Here is a 21,789-nt window from a genome sequence, read left to right on the forward strand (position 1 = left end):
GACGTCAAAGACCAATGGCTTCCGCCTCGGCTGCCGCGCCGGAATCCTGGCAGGCGGCTGGTCCGCGGAAGAGGCGCTCGGCGGCGCGACGGCCACGGCGGAGGGAAGCGGCGCCCCGGGACCCCGAGGCGGAATTCGAGGCTGACAGCGGAGTCGTGCTTCGTCGCATCTCGAACGCTGGGTGAGTGCAGGGTCGACCCTGGTGGAGTCTTTGCGCCCATGGGCAATTCTGAGCCACAGTCTCCCCATCTATGAAGTGGCAATATAATGCACACCCTTTAAGGGGTTATTGTGAGGATTTAACGTAGGTAACGAGCTCATTAAAGGTCTGGATTATAGTAAACGTTCAATTGAAGGTTGTCTTCCCTGTTACAGCTGCGTGAGCTTGGGCAGTTTATAATTTCTGTGCCTCAGCTTTCTCATCTGTGAGATGGGGACGAAAATAGTACATACTTAGGTTTGTTTTGAGGATTCAATGAATAAGTAAACGGAAACCATTTTCTGGCACTTGATAAGCACTGTGACAGTGTTTGCTATTAATATTATGTCGATGTTGGTATTATTGGTGGTGGTAACACGAGGGCAGCAACATGAACACGTGATTGCTATCATGATCAAGCATCTGTTGTGTGCCTGACACTGGCTTAATCATTCTACACACTTTATGTTAAACATTGCAGGCACGCTAGTATGCTGGTAGCTCACTGAATCCCAAAGAGACAAATAAAATATATAGAACCAGATTTCAAACCCAGGTCTTTGTGATAAAAACCAGTGCTTCCTGCTCTCCATTATGCTGGATGCTTATCCCAGCCCAGATTCTCACATACTTTGCTCCGTACCTTAGAAAGTACATAGAGAGTGCCTAATACAGAGGAAACACTCAATAAATGTTACCTCTTATTGTTATTTAGTATTATTGCCTTTATTTGCAGTTCTGTTTAGGCTCAATAAGTAACAGCTTTAGTTAGTACTTCAGATCACCATCTGAAGGGCCCTCACAAGGGAAGAAATTAGATTTAATTTTGTGTGCTCCTTTCCCCTAGAATTAGGATCAAGATTCAGTAATGACCCAGAATTTACCTGTGAAAAGAAACTTGCTGACCATTTGGCTCAGCCTGAATAAAAAGGACCTGCGGTTCTTTTTAAGTTCTCAGAGGGTGCCAGTGAGAGTGAATGTGCCTGGGAGTTTGGAGATCTCAAAGTGCTTTTCATATCCCTTGACATTGTCACTATTTCCTCAACTGCTTCAGTATTCCCCAGGAGCTCCCTGCTTCTCCCAACACCCAAGTGTGGTACAGTCACCATTGCCTGAGTACAGATTGAGCCAGCATTTTACATGCTTATCTATGTATTCATTTACCAGTTCATAAGGCTTTCCTGTGTACATCAGAACTCTCTCCTTTACCCTCTGTGAGGAACGTGCAGCAGCCTCTGGGCCGACTTTCAATTCTCTGTACTCCTTTCTGAACCACATAATCACTATCTCTGGCCGTGGCTTGTCAGTTTAAATCCAGTTGATCTGAATTCGCTGTTGACTTTTTCTGCTCTGGGTCTGTAAAACCAGTTGACTTGAATAAAGGCAGCCCAGATACTTGCTTTTGTCTCTTTACTTTCCCCTTAGAACTGTTTATAATAACGAAGACCATTTATTGAGTACTTGCTATGTGCCAGACACTGTGCTAAGAATGTTAACCCTTTTTTTTCATTATGTATTAAAATGTAAATGCTAACTCATTTGATGCCTCTAAACTCCTCCGTGTTGGGAATGATTTTTATCCCCATTTTAGAGATGAGGAAACTAAAGCTCAGAAAAGCAAATTCTGAGCATTTAATAACCATTTATTAATATGCAATTCTATGCTAGGCTCTGTTGTAGACTGAGAATAGACCTCTCTGGGAACCAAAAACCTCCTCCAGCGTCCTCTCTCCTGCACTCTCTGAACCCCAGCAGTATGTGCTCTGGCTCTGGATATGTTCAACATATATACCCCTCCTATCACTTGGTAAGGGTGGGCCCTACATTGCAGGGCACCTCATTCTCTATCCATTCAGGTCATGATCAGGAAAGTTAATGTTGGGGGCAGCCCTGAAATGAATGGGACATAACTGTGCCATTTTTTCTCAACAGGAAGGACCTGTTGATCTCTGATTTCTGGAGTTCAGCACTAGGTAGGTACCACCTGGCCAAGGGTAGGGGTTGTAGGGCAGAAAAGAGAATCAGTTCTCATTTGAGGACATTTTGCCTCACAGAGGGATAACTTGCTGGGTACTAACTCCTCCCCCTTACAACTGTGTGTCTTTTGGCACTTAATTCTGAGCCTCAGTTTCTTTATCTGTGAAATGGGGATAATGTGTATATCCTGTAGTTTTGAGAACTGAAGCTGTGTAGTTAAATGCTGGCCTGCTGTATACAAGGCAATAAATGTTGTCATTATTATTGCTGAAATTTATATTTATCCTATTCTTTTTCCATGATATTACAATGTAGCCTTTTCCTCATGCAGTTATAATCTGCTCCTAAACATAGTGGAGGTTGTTTAGTATTGTTTAAAATATTGTGTTGTGGGTGGCAACATAATATTTATGCATGGAATGGGCAGACCATATCATCTTTATTGAGGGACATTTAGTTTTCTTCCTTTGTTTTTCAGTTATTATTTTAGGACAGGGTCTCAGTCCTCACCCAGGCTGGAGTACGATGGTGCAAACATAGTTCACTGCAGCCTCTACCTCCTGAGCTCAAGTGATCCTCCCACCTCCAGCCTCCCAAAGTGCTGGGATTACAGGCATGAGCCACCACACTCAGCCTTTTTAAATTATTATACATAATTTTGCGATGAACAACTTTATGCATAAAGCTTTTACCAAACTCAGGATGATGTTCTTAGGATGTATTCCCAGAAGTGGAGTTAAATGAAAGGCAGTGATCAACTTGATATCCATTGTCAAGTTATCCAAAATGTCTTCACCAATTCTTCTATCAAAACTGAAGAGCCAGTTTTTCATGCAACCTTTCCTGGCCTGGGGTCTTATTTAAAGATATCTTTGCTGGTTCCTTTTTTTTTTTTTTTTTTCCAGCAAAGTAGCTGCTGTTCTTGTTCTGGATGGATCCCTTTTTTTTTTTTTTTTTTTTTTGAGACAATCTCACTGTGTTGCCCAGGCTAGAGTTCAGTGGCATGATCTCAGCTCATTGCAATCTCCACCTCCTGAGTTCAAACAATCCTCCTTGCCTCAGCCTCCTGAGTAGCTGGGACTACAGGCGTGTACCACTACCCCTGGCTAATTTTGTATTTTTGAAGAGATGGGGTTTTACCATGTTGACCAGACTGGTCTCGAACTCCTGACCTCAAGTGATCACCCCACCCCGGCCTCCCAGAGTGCTAGATTACAGGTGTGAGCCACTGTGCCTGGCCCTTTGCTGGTTTCTTAAGGGAAAAATTGGTATCTTATTTTTTGGAATGCACGGGCTTTTTTGTTTTGCTAAATTCAGTACCAGAACAATAAAAGGAGAGACAAGAAAGAGAACCTACCTCTACATGAGAAGACTTAAACAGAGTATTTTTCATTAGGCTCTTGAAGCCTCAATGCACCTTTTCTTTAAACTCTTTACACATTCAGTGTTCCTACTTTTAGCCATTTATGGTGTGATTTTGAGAGGTATACTCCATTCTTTGTTATAACTTTATTTTGAGACTGAGTTTCGCTCTTATTGCCCAGGTTGGAGTGCAATGGTGTGATCTTGGCTCACCACAAACTCTGCCTCCCGGGTTCAAGCGATTCTCCTGCCTCAGCCTCCTGAATAGCGGGATTAGAGGCATGCGCCACGAAGCCCAGCTAATTTTGTATTTTTAGTAGAGATGGGGTTTCTCCATGTTGGTCAGGCTGGTCTCAAACTCTGGACCTCAGATGATCCGCCCACCTTGGCCTCCTAAAGTTAAAGTGCTAGGATTACAGGCGTGAGTCGCCGCGCCCAGCCTATTTTATTTTAAAGATGGAGTCTTGCTCTGTTGCCCAGGCTGGAGTGCAGTGGCGCGATCTCAGCTCACTGCAACCTCTACCTCTGGGGTTCAGGCAGTTCTGCCTCAGCCTCACCAGTAGCTGGGACTACAGGCATGCGCCACTACGCCCGGCTAATTTTTTGTATTTTTAGTAGGGATAGGGTTTTGCCGTGTTGGCCAGCCTGGTCTTGAAGACCTGACCTCAGGTGATCCATCTCAGCCTCCCAAAGTGCTGGAATTACAGGTGTGAGCCACCGCACCCAGCCTGTTACAACTTTAAAAGTATGAATTTCAGAGCATAATCTACATTTACCAGGAGCCTCTTGTTAAATTAGAATGAGTTCACATTCGAGTTTTAGATGGAAACTGCTGTGAATGAAACCCAACTTCTGGCTACAACATTCTCTTGGATTTTGGACCATGGGAGTCCAGGGGTTGGGACAGCCTGTCAGTTGGTGAATGTGACTGTATGTCCCGGCATGTTTGGGAATGTGGCTGGCAGCTTTTCTCTCTGAAAAATGAAAAGCTTTTACTGCCCTGATCTCTTTCTTCCCAAATCTGTGAACTTCTTTTACGGATGATTTGACTCACGGGGTCAGAGCATGCCTTCTAACTGCACTTGGGGCCTGCTCTTTCAGAAACCATCAATGAATGTCTCACAAAACATCTGGAACAGCTGAAGGCCCCTGTGGGTACTCTTTCGGACACCTTTGGAAAGCTGCATCTTGACTCATCGCCAGATGAGTCAGATGTGGCCCCTGACTCTATCCCAGGAGAGACCCCGGGCACAGGAACCAGCCGTTGGAAGTGTGTGTGTTACGGCATTGGGAACTTTGCCACCTGCATCATTGCTAGAAACCAGCTAACGTTTTTGCTGCTTTTGTTGGAGAAGTGCCAGGTACATTTTGGATTCATTTTCATCTCCTCCTCCTCTGGTCTTGTGCATGGGTGCACACAGATGTTTGGGTGGAAGTAAACAACTCATTCTTCCCTTCTAGATTCCCAGAAGTCACTGTTGGGTGTATGACCCTCTGTTCAGCCAACTTGAAATTGAAGTACTTAACATCCTTGGTGTGACTGTTCTCAGTGAGAACGAGGTAAGGGATTAAAGGGGAGCAGACCGGACTATAGAAATCCTGACCAGACTGACCCCAGGCTCTGCCTGTGGACACGAGCATTCTTGGCAATGGTAGCCATTCCTCTTATCGCTCGCTTGCTTTTGCAATGCCTGAGAGATGTAACTAGCCAATCAGTTACCTACTTTTTGGCTTGTGTTGTGCCCATCAGAAAAAAACTACACAAATAGCATGAACCAGATCACATTAGGTCTGCACCACTTCGGATTGGAAGTTATGCTAACTTGGTATTTGCTGTTGCTATTGAAAAATAAAAGTCTGGGTGCCTCAAGTGAGGTCTTTCTGGATTTTACCCTGTCCCAGGGAGGTAATAAAGGGGGACGCAGCATCCCTCTTTGATGCTATAACCCAGTCAAACCCATACCACCTGGCTGTGCATTGTGGATTCATTCTCTGCCCACATTTGCACCCCACAAAGTAGCTGGGATTTGACATTTCTGAGACCTGTGGAATAAAGAAAGGCATCTCTCAAGCACAGGGCCAAGGCCATTAGAAGCAAATCCCTCTGATTTTGGTTTTGCATTGTCTTAGGGATTAGAGTCATTTGATTCCTGTGTGTCCTGAAACTGCCATCTTACTGCTTATTATGTATGAAAATTTTGCTCAGTTGAGACAAGAGTCATTCCCTGATTTTGGCAAGGTCTTAAAACACTGTCACTCAGTTCAGATCATCGTTCTGGGTGCCTGCTCTATGCTAGGCAGGGAGCTTTGCCAAGACCAAGGTAAATGGGAGCCAGTCTCTGTGTTCTGGGAGCCGGTGCTCCAATCAGGTCATGTGACCTGTAAACAAGTAAATGAGGAATGAAATAGGCAGAACTTTGTAGTAGGAACTGAGACAAGAGAGGTGTTTGGAGGGATGGACGAAGGTCCACCAGGAGTTTGCTGGTGGGACAGAACCAGGATTGCAGGCAGCTGTGCAGTGCTGGCTGTTCAGGAAACCACTGCCAGTTTAGGCAGGCCAGAGGTGGGCAAGGGTCAAAGGGCCTTATGTTCCCTGCTAGAGTTTGGCCGCAGAGTCGTGATTCCCAGGAGGGGTGACTGTGCATCAGGGACATTGGAAGATGACTTAGTTAGAATGCAGATCTGTAGGAAGTGACACAGGAAACATGGGTTACCGAGCACGGTGGGAAACACGGGAAATATGGGCTACCGAGCACGGTGGGAAACATGGGAAACATGGGCTGCCGAGCACGGTGGGAAACACGGGAAACGTGGGCTGCCGAGCACGGTGGGAAACACGGGCAACGTGGGCTACTGAGCATGGTGGGAAATATACCGGAGAAGTAACATCAGCATCCCTCCTGCCCCTGCCGTGTGAACCCAGGAAGCCCCTCTAATACTGCATTGTGTTTGTACATTTGTTAAGTAAACATGAGTTCTTTCGGGACATCATGATTTCCTGACTTTTTAATCCTGTAACTGTTCCACAATCAAAGTGAGATTTTTTCCATTTGATCCTTTAGCCTGTCTCATTATTAACCCCATCCTTATCTCTCCCTCACCTTGCTGTAAAGAATAGGTTGTGGGCATGTTTACATCTGTGAATATTGTATCCCCAGGAAGGGAAACGGAGTATTCGTGGGGAGGCTACCATCTTTTACATGCTCCATTGTGGGACGGCCTTGTACAACAATCTTTTATGGAGTAACTGGTCAGTAGATGCCCTTTCTAAGATGGTCATTATTGGGAACAGTTTCAAAGGACTGGAGGAAAGGTAAGCCTGAGAATGCTGAGATTATGTCAGGCCCTGAAGTGAAACCCGTACCTCAGATGGACCCACGAGCAGAAAACGTTTCCTTGACAGTTCCATACTGGGAAATGCTTTTCCATAGGGAACTGGTTGAAGGGTTAAAGATAAGAGATGTCAGAACCCTGATTCAAGCTATGAAGCAAGTTAAGGAGTCTTTTTGCCACGATTTCCTCCCTTCCATGATGATACACAGAAATGCTTTTGAAAACAGGGAAAGCTATTTCATTCCTCTGCCTGCACATCCCATATCCTCATTGTTTCACAGTGCTTAGAAGTCTGCCCAGTCATTCTCTTGATGAAATAGGCACAATTACTGGAGTATTTGCTTCTATTTATTTTAATTCATTTATTTTATTTTACTTTTTTGGGAGTCTCGCTCTGTCCCCCAGCCTGGAGTGCAGTGGTATGATCTCAGCTCATTCCAACCCGTCTCCCGGGTTCAAGCAATTCTCTTGCCTCAGCCTCCAGAGTAGCTGGGATTATAGGCATACATTAGTGTGCCCGGCTAATTTTTATATTTTTAGTAGAGACAGGGTCTCACCATGTTGGCTAGGCTGGTCTTGAAGTCCTGACCTCGAATGGCCCACCTGCCTCGGCCTCCCAAAGTGCTGGGATTACCGTGCCTGGCCCACATTTTCAACTATTTAACCTACTCCACATCTCGAGTTTTTCCAGAATTCTTACTGTACTTCAATCATCTGGCCCTTCTCTATGTCTTAAGTTGAATGAAACTATCCTCATACCTCCTAATCATGGTTTTTTTGTTTTATTTTTCTTGTTTTTTAATTCCTAGGTTGTTGGCAAGGATTCTGCAGAAAAATTATCCCTACATTGCAAAGGTATCTATCTGAATAAAGGGGCTGGGATGGAAAAGCATGTGAAACGGTGAAGAATTCTATCCTTACACGCGTGTGAGGAAGCTCAGGGACTAAGTGACGCTAGTGTACTGTCAGTGAGCTCTCTCCATGGTTCTGTGTTTCAGAAAGCTTTGACACTTAATGCATCTCTTAGTTTTTTTCCTTATTTCCTTTATTCTCAGTATCACAGTCCATGATATCCACTGTCCTTGGGGCACCCAATTCATTGTGCAAAAGCATTTAAACGGAAATATCCTCTTCGTTATTTTTTTTAAAAAGGAAAGTGGGGTAACAAGTAACATGGACATTTAACCCAAAGAGTGGAAATTACTGTGACTACCAAGTTTTCACGCTTGAATTTTTCTGCTCAGATTTTAAAAGGACTGGAGGAGCTTGAGTTTCCTCAGACTTCACAGTACATGGACATGTTTAATGATACCTCTGTCCACTGGTTCCCTGTACAAAAGCTACAACAGCTCTCCACAGATGCTTGGGAGTTTTGGGAAGAACCAGATTATCAGGACTGTGAGGACCTTGAAATCATCAGGAACAAGACAGAAGATCCTTCAGCTACTGACCTGAACTCACTGTCAGGTACTCATTGTTGGCTAAGGTAGAGACTAAAGGGAAGGCTGCTGTGGAGAAACTACAGAGAACTCCTTTGCCAGGAATTCACATCAACTTGGCTCTCCTGTTTTGAGGACGATACCCCACATAATTGGTATAAAGATGCACGCACTGCTAAGTGATTGTCCCATTTTGCATCCTTCCCTTGTGACCTGGCCTGATGTGGAGTATCTCTGGAATAGAGGCGTTACCCTTTTGAAGGTGATCTAAAATGTTTATTCACAACACATCCCTCTCAGGTGCAAGTCTCTGGACCTGCCACAGTTCACTTGGCCATATCAATCAGGCTCTGCAGTGAGGTGGGCACCCAGGTCTTCTCGCCCTGGACAAAGACCACTCCCCGGTCGATGTAGATCACAATGCGGCCAAAGGTGTAGAGCTGCTTCCCTTCGTGTCGCTTCCCAATGATGGGCATGAAGACAATGTTGTGCTCCTCGGCCTTGGTCTCAATGAGGTCCTTAAAGTTCATGGGCACAGAGCTGGTGGCCACACCAATGCCCCTCTGGGCCATGTTCTCGGCCTCCCGCCTCTCCTGCATGGCCTCGTACTGGAAGTCCTTCCTCCGCTCCGTGTGGGTGAGATAGGCAATGTTCTCCCGTGCTCCTGGCTGCATGTAGGCCCCTGAGATACAGAAGATAGGGCAGTGAGGACAGGTGTTTCCAAGTATATGGAAGTTGACTCTGACTTGGCCCAGGTCTGGGTGTGCCTGAGTGCTTGTGACTCACTGAAGGGCAGCTCTGCCTCAAAGATAGAACTCTGGAGGGAGTTTAGACAACTGGCCATTATCACATAAAAACTGCTTGGAAAGTTTCCAGCTAGTAGCTAGAAACCAAAGAGATTATTAAATACTCATTTTAAAATGAAGTATCTGCAAGGGATTTCTTCTTTGAGAGATGGACACGGCCGGGCACATTGGCTCAGACCTGTAATCCCTACACTTCGGGATGCCAAAGTGGGCAGATCACAAGGTCAGGAGTTCGAGACCAGCCTGGCTTACATGATGAGATCCCATCTCTACTAAAAATACAAAAAATTAGCCAGGCGTGGTGGCGCATGCCTGTAATCCCAGCTGCGTGGGAGGCTGAGGCAGGAGAATCACTTGAACATGGGAGGTGGAGGGTGCAGTCAGCCGAGATCATGCTACTGCACTCCAGCCTGGGCAACAGGGCAAGACTCCATCTCAAAAAAAAAAAAAAAAAGCTGGAAACATTAACAGAGTCCCCACCCACCCTTCTACCCTGCTCTGCAGTTTCCACTTCACACCACAAAAGAGGCAGCTTTTAGTACCTCGAAAAACATGGCCCATACTCGCCTTATTTTAACCTACCCATACAGGTCCTCCATCCTGAAAGACACATGTTTTTGGGGAGCTGAGACGGGTGTTTAAGGGTAATACAAGTGCTAAGTGCTGAGAGGTATGCATGGAACAGTTTTGGAAACATGAGGCCAGGAGTAGCTAAGGAAGAGATTTTAGAAAGACCTTGATAATTACAGAAGCAGAGAAGTATACTTTATCTGTGTTTTCACAGAATATGCTAACTATTAAATAACAAGAACTAAAGACCCAGGAAATAGAAATTCCAGTTCTAACTGCCACTCTTTAACTATGTGACCTTGAACAGGCTCTTCGCCTCCCTAGGCTTATCTGTAAAACTGATTAGGTGATCCCATTTCAATGCTGTGAATTGGCTAATGAGCAATACTGGAGCACAGAACTGGCTGAAATAGGCTCCCAGATGTAGAAATACAAACATACTTTCATTTACTTACGATCTAGGCAGAATGGCTTCCCTAGAACTTGGGAAGAGATACAGTACATGAACAGTGAACTGTCTGTTTTTGACAACACAGACACCACCTATTGAAGGCTACACACAAGCATGAACACAATCCCCCTTTTAGCCTATGCAGTAGATCTTACTGTTTTACAGGTAAAATGGGGTTGATAAGGGCTGAGCAGTCACCAAGTGTCCATCCATGTGCCCAGCTCCTCACTGTAAGATGTGCCATATGCACAGCATGCTCAGGGCTGGCTGAGCAGAAGCGTGGATGTGCCTTAAGGGGCCACACAGCACAGTGGTTAAGAGGGCAGGCCCTGATACAAAAAATGAGCTGGGCACGGTGGCGCGTGCCTGTAATCCCAGCTACTCAGGAGGCTGAGGCAGGAGAATTGACTGAACCTAGGAGGCAGAGGTTGCGGTGAGCTGAGATCGCGCCACTGCACTCCAGCCTGGGTAACAACAGTGAAACTCCGTCTCAAAAAAAAAAGAGGGCAGGCCCTGGGGTTAGACTGACAGCAGCTGACAGCTTAAGTCAGTCTCCACTCAGGAAGATGCCCCTCTCAGTCATGGTAGACCTGGCAGTGGGTGCCAGCTGACCATGTATCCCAATCAGCACGGTGAGAGTCTGTCACTGTGCAGAAGTGTGACCTAAGGTTTAGGCTGCCTACTGGAACCAGAAAACTGATTCTGTGTCATTTCTATGTGTAAAATCTGAAACTCGGGGCCAGGACATCCAGAATGGGAATCCTCACTTACCAACGTTGGAGGACACCGCCCGGTTCATGATATCAAGTGCTTCGTTAAACTTGTCCTTGACAGATGGATGTGCCAGCACTTGGTCTGAGAACATAGACTTCCAACCCAGGTACCACTTGGTGATCTCCTCATAATTTGGGCTGTTACTGAGCCAGGAGCACAGCACCTGCCAAAAAGAAAAATTACTTGCATCCATGATGGCAACCAATGAAGGCAACATTTCCGAAGGGGCCATTTGTTTTGTTTTGGTCCTGCTTCTACAGCCCAGTGACACCATTCTACAGGGATTTATAGTAGCGAAACAGCGTAGCACTTATGAATATGGATTTGGAGTCAGCCTGGTGGCTAAAGGGCCCGTGCTGTAAACTCTCTCAGCCCAGGCTTCCATGTCTACACATGGAACAGGGATATCAAAGCCTACCCCACAGGGGTGCTGAGAGGAGCCAGGATAAAGCAAATGAAGTGCTTGGAACAGCCTCTGCTACATGACAAATGTCCAATAAATAAATGGTACCCACTATTAAGATGACCTAACTCATTCCCACCCTACCATGCAATTTATTTTCATTATGGAATTGTACCTGCAGCCAGGCCTTGGCAGAAAATTGACTTAATCCCCTCTCAGTTCCCTCCCCAAGAAAACCAAGCAAAACAAAGTGTACCTGCAGCCACTTGGGGAAGAAGTGCTTTTCAAGAAGTCCCACCAGGCTAGAGACAGAGATCATCCCTTCCCAGTCGATCACCCAGTAGAAAGCATCCATGTGCTGTTGGTGGGGGTTAATGACTAGCTCACCAAGACACATCCCTGGAAGAGAAACCCGGTCTGTAAGGCACAGCTTTAGTACCAGCAAAGCCACAGAAGCACAGAGAGCAAAGACAATGTCCGTTCTCATCTCAGCTCACAGCAACCTCCGCCTCCCAGGTTCAAGTGACTGTTGTGCCTCGGCCTTCTGGGTAACTGGGAGTTCAGGTGTGCACACTGTGGCTGGCTTTTTGTATTTTTATTAAAGATAGAGTTTTGACATGTTGTCCAGGCTAGTCTCAAACTCTCGGCCTCAGGTGATCTGCCCACCTTAGCCTCCTAAAGTGCTGGGATTACAGGTATGAGTCATGGCTCCTGGCTTTTTTTTTTTTCAAGACAGGGTCTCACTGTCACCCTGGCTGGAGTACAGTGGCAATCACGGCTCACTGTAACCTCCGCCTCCTGGGTTCAAGCCATCCTCCTGCCTCAGCCTCCCCTAGTAGCTGGGACCACAGGCGCATGCCACCATGCCTGGCTAGTTTTTGTGTTTTTGGTAAAGATGGGGTTGCACCATGTTGCTCAGGCTTTAACCTGCTTTTAAAGGTAAAATTTAAGCTCTTAACATAGCAATTCTTAAATAATTTTTCTTTTTTGCTAACCCAGAAATAACTCCCATAACCTGAGTAAAATACAACGAAAATTTCAGAACTCCAATGGCTGTCCTGTTACCAGAAGCCAAAGCCAAGCAGGAAAGCCACAAGGCACAGAGTCCAATATTATCACTGTTGACTATTAGTCACTGTTGTAAATAAACAGTAGAAAGGACCCAAGTTACACTTTATGTTCAGCCTCTGCACAAAAGGGTAGCTTTTCACAGTGAGGAATACTGTGTGCTAAGCACTTTCACAAACGCAAAGGCTATGTTTTAAATTATCACTGCTGACCACAGAAACCAGGGTACCAAAGCTGCTGGATGTGGAATGTATTTTCCCCAAATCCTTACCCAGCTTGGGCACTATGTTTTTGACCATGAATGCTTCCCAGGAGCCAGGAGTGAAGACATCCTTCCAGGGCTGGAGGATGAGCTTGGCAGAGGAGTCACTGGGGTGCCACTTCTGCAGGGCGCTGGACAGCTTGCTACGGATGGGGGAATACAGCGGCTCCAGCCGTGCCTGCATGAGGGGCAGCCACGGGTGGATCCAAGAGTGGATGGGAACGGTGTCTGTGAGTGGGTTCCAGTTTTCCACCTGCAAAGCAGGGAGAAGAAACAGTTCATGCTGCCTGCGGGGCAGTCACATGCATCCCTTAGTTAAAGGCAAGAGCTGCCCTTGGAGGAGCAGGCCTCATGCTCTTCTAGACAAGGTCTACAGTCCTTTGTACGTTGCCAAACAAGTATGCCCATTCATTTGTATTACATCTCAGAAATAGCACAATTCTAATTTTAGTGAATAAATCAAGAAAATGAATTCTTTCCTGAGGGTGGCTTGGGGGAAAAAGTGCTGAGAAAAAGGCTGAAATTAACACTATAGATCAATAGCTGGGTTGACAAATTCTGTTAATTCCAGGCATTTTAACAGCACTGAGATAAGACATAGACTGTCCCTGTGGTTAGTGACGACAGCTGTTTCCCATGACTCTCACCCCACCTCCTTCTGCAGCTTGGGGAAGATGAGTTGGTCCAGTATGTTATCTAAGATCCACACAGGAATAATGTGCACCCAACTATCGAGAAAGTCCACCATCGGGTCACAGTTTCTTGGCTGCCACTGGGTGACAATATTTCGAACAAAAGGCATCCAGACTTCCCATATCAACCTATGGGAGAAAGGCAGAGGACGGGCTAGTTAATTACACTGATTGTTTTCAAGTACACCACCACCACCTGCCTCTCTAGAATCAGAAACAAAAATGCAACAGCATGGAAATCCAATGAAAGGAAACCGTCAGGCCAGTTACTATACTGGCCAGACCTGAGGCTGCCTCTTCCTTGTTTTTGTGACTGTCCTCTCAACCTGAGACCTCAGTCTCCTAAGTAGTGCCCGCCCACCTGGCAGAGCTGCCTTAGGGTCACAAGGGCCTCTTCCCAGGTATCAAGTGCTTTCCCACCTATAGACTTCTGTCCATCAGCTCACTCCTCACCCTCTAATATCACAGCTTCAATGTCACCTCCTCTAAGACCACTGTCCCAATCCCCATCTCAAGTAGGTCACTTCTGCAATTCTCTACTGTAGTACCTGGTGTGCATCCCGCCTTTATTTGCTCACTACCTTATTTCCCATCTGCCTTTTCTGCTGTGCTGTAGAAAGGCTGTCTGCTGTACTCCTAAGGTAAGCCCAGCACCTAACACAAGCATGATACTCAACAAATATTTGACAAGCGTCAGCTGAATTCATGGCCATATGTAATAGTGTAACCACTATGGAAAACAGTGTGGAGATTACTTAAAGGACTAAAAGTACTTCCACCATTTGATCCAGCAATCCCACTACTGGGTATCTACCCAGAGGAAAAGAAGTCATGGCTGGGTGTGGTGGCTCACACCTGTAATCCTAGCACTTTGGGAGGCTGAGATGGGCAGATCATGATGTCAAAAGATAGAGACCACCCTGGCCAATATGGTGAAACCCTGTCTCTACTAAAAACACAAAAATTAGCTGGGCGTGGTGGTGTGCCCCTGCAGTCGCAGCTACTCGGGAGGCTAAGGCAGGAAAATCTCTTGAACCCAGGAGGCAGAAGTTGCAGTGAGCTGAGATAGCACCACTGCCCTCCAGGCTGGTGACAGAACGAGACTCCATCTCAAAAAAGTCATTATATGAAAAAGATACCTGCTCAGACAAGTATCTATGCACCTATATATACACATACACATGTACAGATGTGTGTATGTGTATATATAGTGGAATACTACTCAGCCATAAAAAGGAAACAATGGCATTCACAGCAACCTGGATAGGACTGGAGACTATTACTCTAAGTGAAGAAGTAACTCAGGAATGGAAAACCAAACATCATATGTTCTCACTCTTAAGTGGGAGCTAAGCTATGAGGATGCAAAGGCATAAGAATGACACAGTGGACTCCGGGGACTCGGGGAAAGGGTGGGAAGGGGGTGAGGGATAAAAGACCACAAACTGGGTTCAGTGTACAGTGCTCGGGTGATGGGTGCACCAAAACCTCACGAATCTCCACTAAAGAACTTACTCATGTAACCTTATACCACCTGTTCCCCAATAACCTATGGAAATAAAAAAATTAAAAAAAAATGATTTCATGGCCAAATGAATGTAAATTCCTAAACAGTGTCAGCATGAGCAGAGAATTAATAAGGCCAGCAGCAATCCTTCCCAACCCCCAGGAGAAAGGAGCTGGAGTGCAGAGCCCTGCCCTGCAGTACCTGTGAAAGGCATCTGCGGAGAGGTCCTGTCCGCCATGGGACAAGAGCTGGTCATTCTCTAGGAGGCTTTTCCATTTGGAGATGATCTCGGTGCCGTAAGTGCAGTCCTGGGGAGAGAGCTGGAGCAGATGAGGGGCAGCGGGCTCTCCAGCCCTCCCTGCCCACCAGACCATCTCATCATGCAAGGGCAAGCCCAACCGAGAGGCAGGGAGAGGTTGATTTTCCCAACAACTCACTTTGAGGGGATCCCACTCCTTGAAGTACTCCTTCATGAGTGGATAGACGATAGCCACGGCAAGGTCCACACGGTCAGACATCCTGTACTCCTCATAGTACTTGTCCTGCAGGGTTTCAAAGATGCGGGCGCACTCGTCCAGGGTGAGGGGGTTGCTGCAGTCGGGCTGCATCCGCCGCTCGCACTCCTCCACCATCTCCAAGACCTTGCTGAGGTTGGAGATGACACGCTCCTCATGGTCCAGGACCTCAGTCATCTTCTCCAGCTCATGGAAGAGGTTGACCACCATGTCCCGCTCATACTGTAGCTGCCGGTCATTCTGGATGATCTCCTGCTCGGTGAGGTCAATGAGCAGCTGCAGGTTGTGCTCCAGCTCGGGCAGCGCGAAGCCCGGGGCCTTGGCCTCTTTGCCAGACTGTGGCAGCTGTTGGGACTGCAGCGGCAGCCCATCATCAGGAACGTTGTGCTTGTGGCTGATCTGACTGTAGCTGTAATAGACCTTCTGCTCCCGGCCTGTCATGTCTATGACCTTGGAAAATGTAAAGGGACGAAGGTTAACACCACTGCAGCCCTGTGAAATACAAAGCTGAGCCCAGGGGAAGTGTGTAAAGACCACATTATTCAACAGAGCAAGAGAAGAGCACTGTTTCGTAAAGTGGGATCCACACTGTCCTAGCCTAAAGGAGACTTCCAGGGACAAAATCACATGCAGCAAGCAGTTCTAGATTGGATCACTTTGAACAAGCCAGATAGATGGAAAAGACTTTTTTGGCCGGGCACGGTGGCTCACGCCTGTAATCCCAGCACTTTGGGAGGCCGAGGCAAGTGGATCACGAAGTCAAGAGATCGAGACCATCCTGGTCAACATGGTGAAACCCCGTCTCTACTAAAAATACAAAAAATTAGCTGGGCATAGTGGTGCGTGCCTGTAATCCCAGCTACTCAGGAGGCTGAGGCAGGAGAATTGCCTGAACCCAGGAGGCGGAGGTTGCGGTGAGCCGAGATCGTGCCATTGCACTCCAGCCTGGGTAACAAGAGCGAAACTCCGTCTCAAAAAAAAAAAACAGGAAAGACTTTTTTAGGAAAACATGAAATTTAAATAGGAACTGAGTATTAAGAGATGTGAAAATATATTTTAATGGAAAAGTAGAAGTTGTCCTGATCAAAGGAGGTCACGTATAATCAGAATATCACATTTTGGTTTTTAAAAAATGCATATAACCACAGACAAAGATCTAGGCTGTACAACAAGACCTTAACATCCGGTAATCTTAGGAGGATGGAAAATGTTTTTGGTATTTTTGCCTATTTCCTGATTTTCTAAAATGTGCTACACACTGCTATTGTAATAACAAAGTTGTTTTTTACGTTTTAAAACAAAACATACAAAAAGCTAATTGAACAAAGGCAACCTAGGTAATGAGCTAATTCCAATACTTAAGGACAACGAGAAATCTGAATGTGGACTACACTTCTGACACGGCAAGATCCATCACCACTTTTTAAGTACGAGTGTGATCCATGAACCGGCAGCATTAGAATCACTGGAGGAAGAAAGGAGCCCTGAGGTCCAGCCTAGACTCAAAGTTCCTGGGAGGCGCCCACACACCCTATTTCTCACCAGGTTGTCCAGACAGGGTAACAGCACACATCTGAGGACCACACTTGGACGTCTATCACACTATATGTCCCACAGCAAATGACAGCAGGCAACTGTCACCACTGTTCTTTGACTGCTTGGAAACGTAATGGAAAACTTAATACTCTATATGCATGTACAGTGACTGAAATTTAATATATCTTAAAAAAAAAAATATTCAATGCTGGCTAAGGAGTCTTGGAGACTCTCTCCTGACCTCCTGGTCACAGAGAGTTAATACAACCTTCTGAGTATTTAAATGCCTTAAGTACTTTTGTATTTGACCTGGTGATTGCACATGTACACGTCTAGCCTTAGAAATGTCTGAAACGAAGATAAAGTTTTACACACAAATTAACCTGCCAAAAACCCAAACTAAACCAGAAAAAAGCTAAACATCTAACAACGGAGGTAGGATCAAGTAATACGGTACAATCGCTCTCTGGAATTATGCACTCATTATAAACACTTTGCACTGTGTTATTTTTTTATTTTTTATAGAGACTGGGTTTTACCATGTTTGTCAGGCTGGTCTCGAACCCCTGACCTCGTGATCCACCTGCCTTAGACTGCCAAAGTGCTGGGATTACAGGAGTGAGCCACCGTGCCTGGCTTGCACTGAGTTTTTAATAACAAGGATGTAACAACAATATTACATATTAAAAACTGAGTTTTTAATAATAAGAGTAACAATTCACTGATGTAAATAAGCTCCAGAAACACAGGAACATCATCTGGTTTACCACTGTAGCACTGTGAAGAGTGCCTGGGAGAGAAGGAACTTGATATTCATTACTAAATATGGGAGTGTAATGAATGGGAAAATGGTATTAATACTATGTGAGCATGCTCCTTTTCATTACACTCCCATAAGTGAGTGAGAAAACAAGGTACCAAAAAATAAAGCTTAGCTAGAAGAACCAAGAAACCTTAGAAAATGTTCAGCGATTAATTCTGGGGTGTGGATCCTGTACCAGGTGTCCAAGGGCCCCCATACCTTGACTTGAGAGAGCTCCTTCTGGGGAGCAGTGAGCTTCTTGCTAATCCTGCCCTTGGCCTTCAGCTCTTCCACGGTCTTGTAAGAGTATTTGGGCTTCTTCTTGCTTCCACTTGGGTCTTTCCTCCACTGGCTCAGCTCCTTCTGAAACTCCTGAACCAAAAGGATGCGGTCAGATGAAGCAAGGAATGAACACTTTTTACAACAGGCGGAGTAACTGAGACCATTAACAGATGTCACTAGATTTACCTACAGGTTCTGTATGAAGGAAGGAAAGGACACACCTGCACGACACCAAAACTATCTAATGACGCTCCTTGATCCCACTCACCCTCTTACAAATAATGAGGTTCAGAAGGCAGGTGCACCAGATGGGTGGGAGAGATAAAAATCAAGGAAACGACATGTATGCAGCATCTATGCTAGTTTTAATGGGCAGGCACTATGCTAGTTTTAAATGTACCTCATGTAAAACTTAGAAATGCAACGTAAGGGATTTGTTAAAGTACGTAAAACCTTGTTTCTAACTTTAAAATGAAGATAAAGAAGCAAGCCCTAACTCTCAAAAGCAAAGGTATCTCTTAAGGAGCTCTGCGAAACCTTTCTTTTTTTCTTCTTCTTCTTTTTTTTTTTTGAGATAGAGTTTCACTCTTGTTACCCAGGCTGAAGTGCAATGGCGTGATCTCGGCTCACCACAACCTCCGCCTCCTGGGAACAGGCAATTCTCCTGCTTCAGCCTCCTGAGTAGCTGGGATTACAGGCACGCGCCACCGTGCCCCGCTAATTTTTTGTATTTTTAGTAGAGACGGGGTTTCACCATGTTGACCAGGATGGTCTCAATCTCTTGACCTCGTGATCCACCCGCCTTGGCCTCCCAAAGTGCTGGGATTACAGGCTTGAGCCACCGTGCCCGGCTCTGCGAAACCTTTCTACAGGAGGAGCTTAGGCAAGCTTATCCAACCCGAAGCCCAGGCTTCGGGTTTACAGCCCAAAACAAACCTGTAAACTTTCTTAGTCTGACGGGAGTAGAGTCCAGCCCACGGAAGTTGGTTTTGGGGTTGTCATGATGTTTTCTCATACTGGTTAAGACTTGTCACTTTTTCTCTTCAAGTATCTACACATCTGGCTACTTTGGGAAAATTAGAGGATCAGGCAATACTGAGCCCACATACTCATAAGCAACAATAACCTAGAGTCGAATAAAGATTTACCTTCTAGACAGGCTACAGCCTCACCTCTGTGCCCCAGTCCCCACCACTCCTTGTTGTCTGGCACCTGGCTCATCTTATTTGCTTCTGTGGTGTGCCTGGCACTTGTAAACTTCTGAGAATCCCTGACTCAAGAGTGGTTAATCCTCCATTATCAAATGACTCTTTCATCAAAAGGTCAGTAACATGAAGAGTAACATGTTTCTTTGCAGCATCCTGCTTTCCCCATAAATTCACATGGGAAAAGAGTAATTCTTCAATCAACAGAGTTGGCCCCTTCTATCACTGGGGAAAAGGGACACACAGCTGCCAGTAGATGGCTCCCTGCTGCACTTGGGCTGAAACCCGAGCACCTAAAACTGGCTGTCATGGCCTGTCTGTTGGCCCGCCCACCCCTCTGAAGGCACTTCCCCTCTGCTTTGTGTACCTGCCACAAGGGCTTCCTTTTTGGTTTAACCACCAAGCTCAGAGCCTCAGTGTCCTCTGGCTTCTCAGCTCACCCTTCCGCCAAGTCTCAACTGAAATGTTCCCTTTCTTGAAAGGTTTCCCTGACCAGCCTATTTATAAAAGTAGGTCAACACCACCTTCCAACCTCCAAGCTTATTTTCAATCGAGGCAGCCCTTAGCACCTTCTGCCATTTCAGCTGCCACTTCCACACACAGCTGCCTGTTTATGCTCTGTCCGCCTTACACTTTCATCGTGGTGCCCCTAGCCTTCAGCCCAGTACCTAGCATACAGTAAATATACAATAAATATATGAGGACTAACAGAATGAAGGGATGAATGAACAGCCATTAGAAATGGCACAGGACACCACCCACCCATATCCCCTGACTTCCAGTTACCTCTTCAGCTTCTTCTTCTGAGTCAACCACAGGGAAGTCTTGCACGGACTGCGTGGTACGCTCGGATCCATAAGCCCCCACGGCACCTTTTCCTTTTCTCTGCTTGGCTTCGATTGGGTTAATGATACCTGATTAATTTCAGCAAAAGATAAAAAGAGTCTTCATGTATGTCTGTCAGCCACTCAGTGAAATGAGTTTCTTGCTCATTCCACAAAATAACATACTACTCAGGAAGAAGAGCTCTTCTCTGCCCTCAAAACACTACTCATGTCCTTGTGATTTGAAACTTCTGAGCATTTATGCTACCACAGAACAGTCTGCTGACTATTTATATCCCAAATAGTTTTCCATTTCCACTTGGATTGTTTTTTTCTTTTTTTAGATGGAGTCTTGCTCTGTCACCCGGGCTGGAGTGCTGTGGCATGATCTTGGCTCACTGCCTCCCGGGTTCAAGAAATTCTCCTGCCTCAGCCTCCTAAGTAGCTGGGATTACAGGTACATGTCACCACACCCAGCTATTTTTGTATTTTTAGTAGAGACAGGGTTTCACCATGTTGGTCAGGCTGGTCTCAAACTCCAGGCCTCAGGTGATCCACCCACCTCGGCCTCCCAAAGTGCTGGGATTACAGGTGTGAGCCGCCACGCCCTGCTCCACTTGGATTGTTTTAGTGAACAGGAAGAAAACACTACATTTGTAACTGAGAACTCCAGCATACTAAATTCTGTACTTCACTTATTAGGAAGCCTCTATTAGGGAAAATGCAATAATTCAGATACTAAATTGATTCTGACTGAAGTGAAGCTGCAATATAAGACTCCTCACATATTTTACTTAGTAGTTCGTATCTCCTATGTTTAACTTTTTTAGTTTTGTTTTTAACTTTTTTTTTTTTTTTTTTTCTGAGATGGAATTTCGCTCTAGTTACCCAGGCTGGAGCACAGTGGCGCGATCTCGACTCACCGCAACCTCCGCCTCCTGGGTTCAGGCAATTCTCCTGCCTCAGCCTCCTGAGTAGCTGGGATTACAGGCACGCACCACCATGCCCAGCTAATTTTTTGTATTTTTAGTAGAGACGGGGTTTCACCATGTTGACCAGGATGGTCTCAATATCTTGACCTCGTGATCCACCCAGCCTCCCAAAGTGCTGGGATTACAGGCGTGAGCCACTGCACCCGGCCTTTTTTTTAACTTTTTTATAACAAGTTTAAGCCCTAGAAATAAATGTTGTGCTTTTCTTGTAAGAGTTTACAACCAGGACCGCAACATTTAAATGAAGATATTCCCCACACTCCAAATTTTCCATCCCTGCCTCCCTTCCATTTAGTACTGCTGAAGTCTCAATTAGGAACTGTCTCAGGGCCAGGCGGTTGAGCCCAGGAGGTTGAGGATGCAGTGAGCTATGATGGTGCCATGCCATTGCACTCCAGCCTAGGTAACAGACAGAGTGAGACTATGTAACAAACAAACAAAAAACTGTCCCCTCTCATTCTCATTCCGTGTATCTTTACTGAAGTTCATGTATTTTTCACGTACCTAATGTTTTCAACACATAACCTGGATTTCACTTTAATAATTATTTAGAGGCCGGGCGGGAGTGTCTCAAGACCATGATCCCAGCACTGAGAGGTCGAGGCAGGTGGATCACCTGAGGTCAGGAGTTCGAGACCAGCCTGGCCAAGACAGTAAAACCCCGTCTCTACCAAAAATACAAAAATTAGCTGGGTGTGGTGGCAGGCACATGTAATTCCTGCTACTTGGAAGGGTGAGGCAGGTGAGTCACCTGAACCTGGGGGGTGGAGGTTGTAAGTGAGCCGAGATT

General features: G+C 45.9%; 2 protein-coding genes across 9 annotated transcripts in view; one reads left to right on the plus strand and one right to left on the minus strand.

Moving 5' to 3' along the window:
- Positions 1-9,235, plus strand: SRRD (SRR1 domain containing). Its single transcript, XM_009008331.5, has 7 exons — positions 1-181; positions 2,132-2,172; positions 4,640-4,899; positions 5,000-5,098; positions 6,697-6,851; positions 7,681-7,726; positions 8,116-9,235. The coding sequence occupies exons 1-7, from the start codon at positions 15-17 to the stop codon at positions 8,359-8,361; spliced, it is 1,014 nt and encodes a 337-aa protein (XP_009006579.1). The 5' UTR covers positions 1-14; the 3' UTR covers positions 8,362-9,235.
- The window catches only part of TFIP11 (tuftelin interacting protein 11), a 20,597-nt gene continuing 7,372 nt past the window's right edge, over positions 8,565-21,789 (minus strand). For 4 of the 8 annotated variants that reach the window (XM_009008323.5, XM_009008319.5, XM_078336854.1 and 1 more), the window contains 9 exons: positions 19,970-20,097; positions 17,916-18,068; positions 15,281-15,808; positions 15,045-15,151; positions 13,297-13,465; positions 12,654-12,897; positions 11,571-11,713; positions 10,909-11,074; positions 8,565-8,992 (listed from right to left, as the gene is read on the minus strand). In XM_009008323.5, the coding sequence (XP_009006571.1) occupies positions 8,637-8,992; positions 10,909-11,074; positions 11,571-11,713; positions 12,654-12,897; positions 13,297-13,465; positions 15,045-15,151; positions 15,281-15,808; positions 17,916-18,068; positions 19,970-20,097 (1,994 nt within the window). In that variant the 3' untranslated portion in view covers positions 8,565-8,636. Of the gene's footprint in view, positions 8,993-10,908; positions 11,075-11,570; positions 11,714-12,653; positions 12,898-13,296; positions 13,466-15,044; positions 15,164-15,280; positions 15,809-17,915; positions 18,069-19,969; positions 20,098-21,789 lie in introns of all 8 variants that reach the window. The other 4 variants (XM_078336837.1, XM_078336835.1, XM_078336843.1 and 1 more) reach the window with 1 other exon arrangement.

The sequence above is a fragment of the Callithrix jacchus genome, chromosome 1, assembly GCF_049354715.1.
Source record: "Callithrix jacchus isolate 240 chromosome 1, calJac240_pri, whole genome shotgun sequence".
Taxonomy (NCBI): Eukaryota; Metazoa; Chordata; class Mammalia; order Primates; family Cebidae; genus Callithrix; species Callithrix jacchus.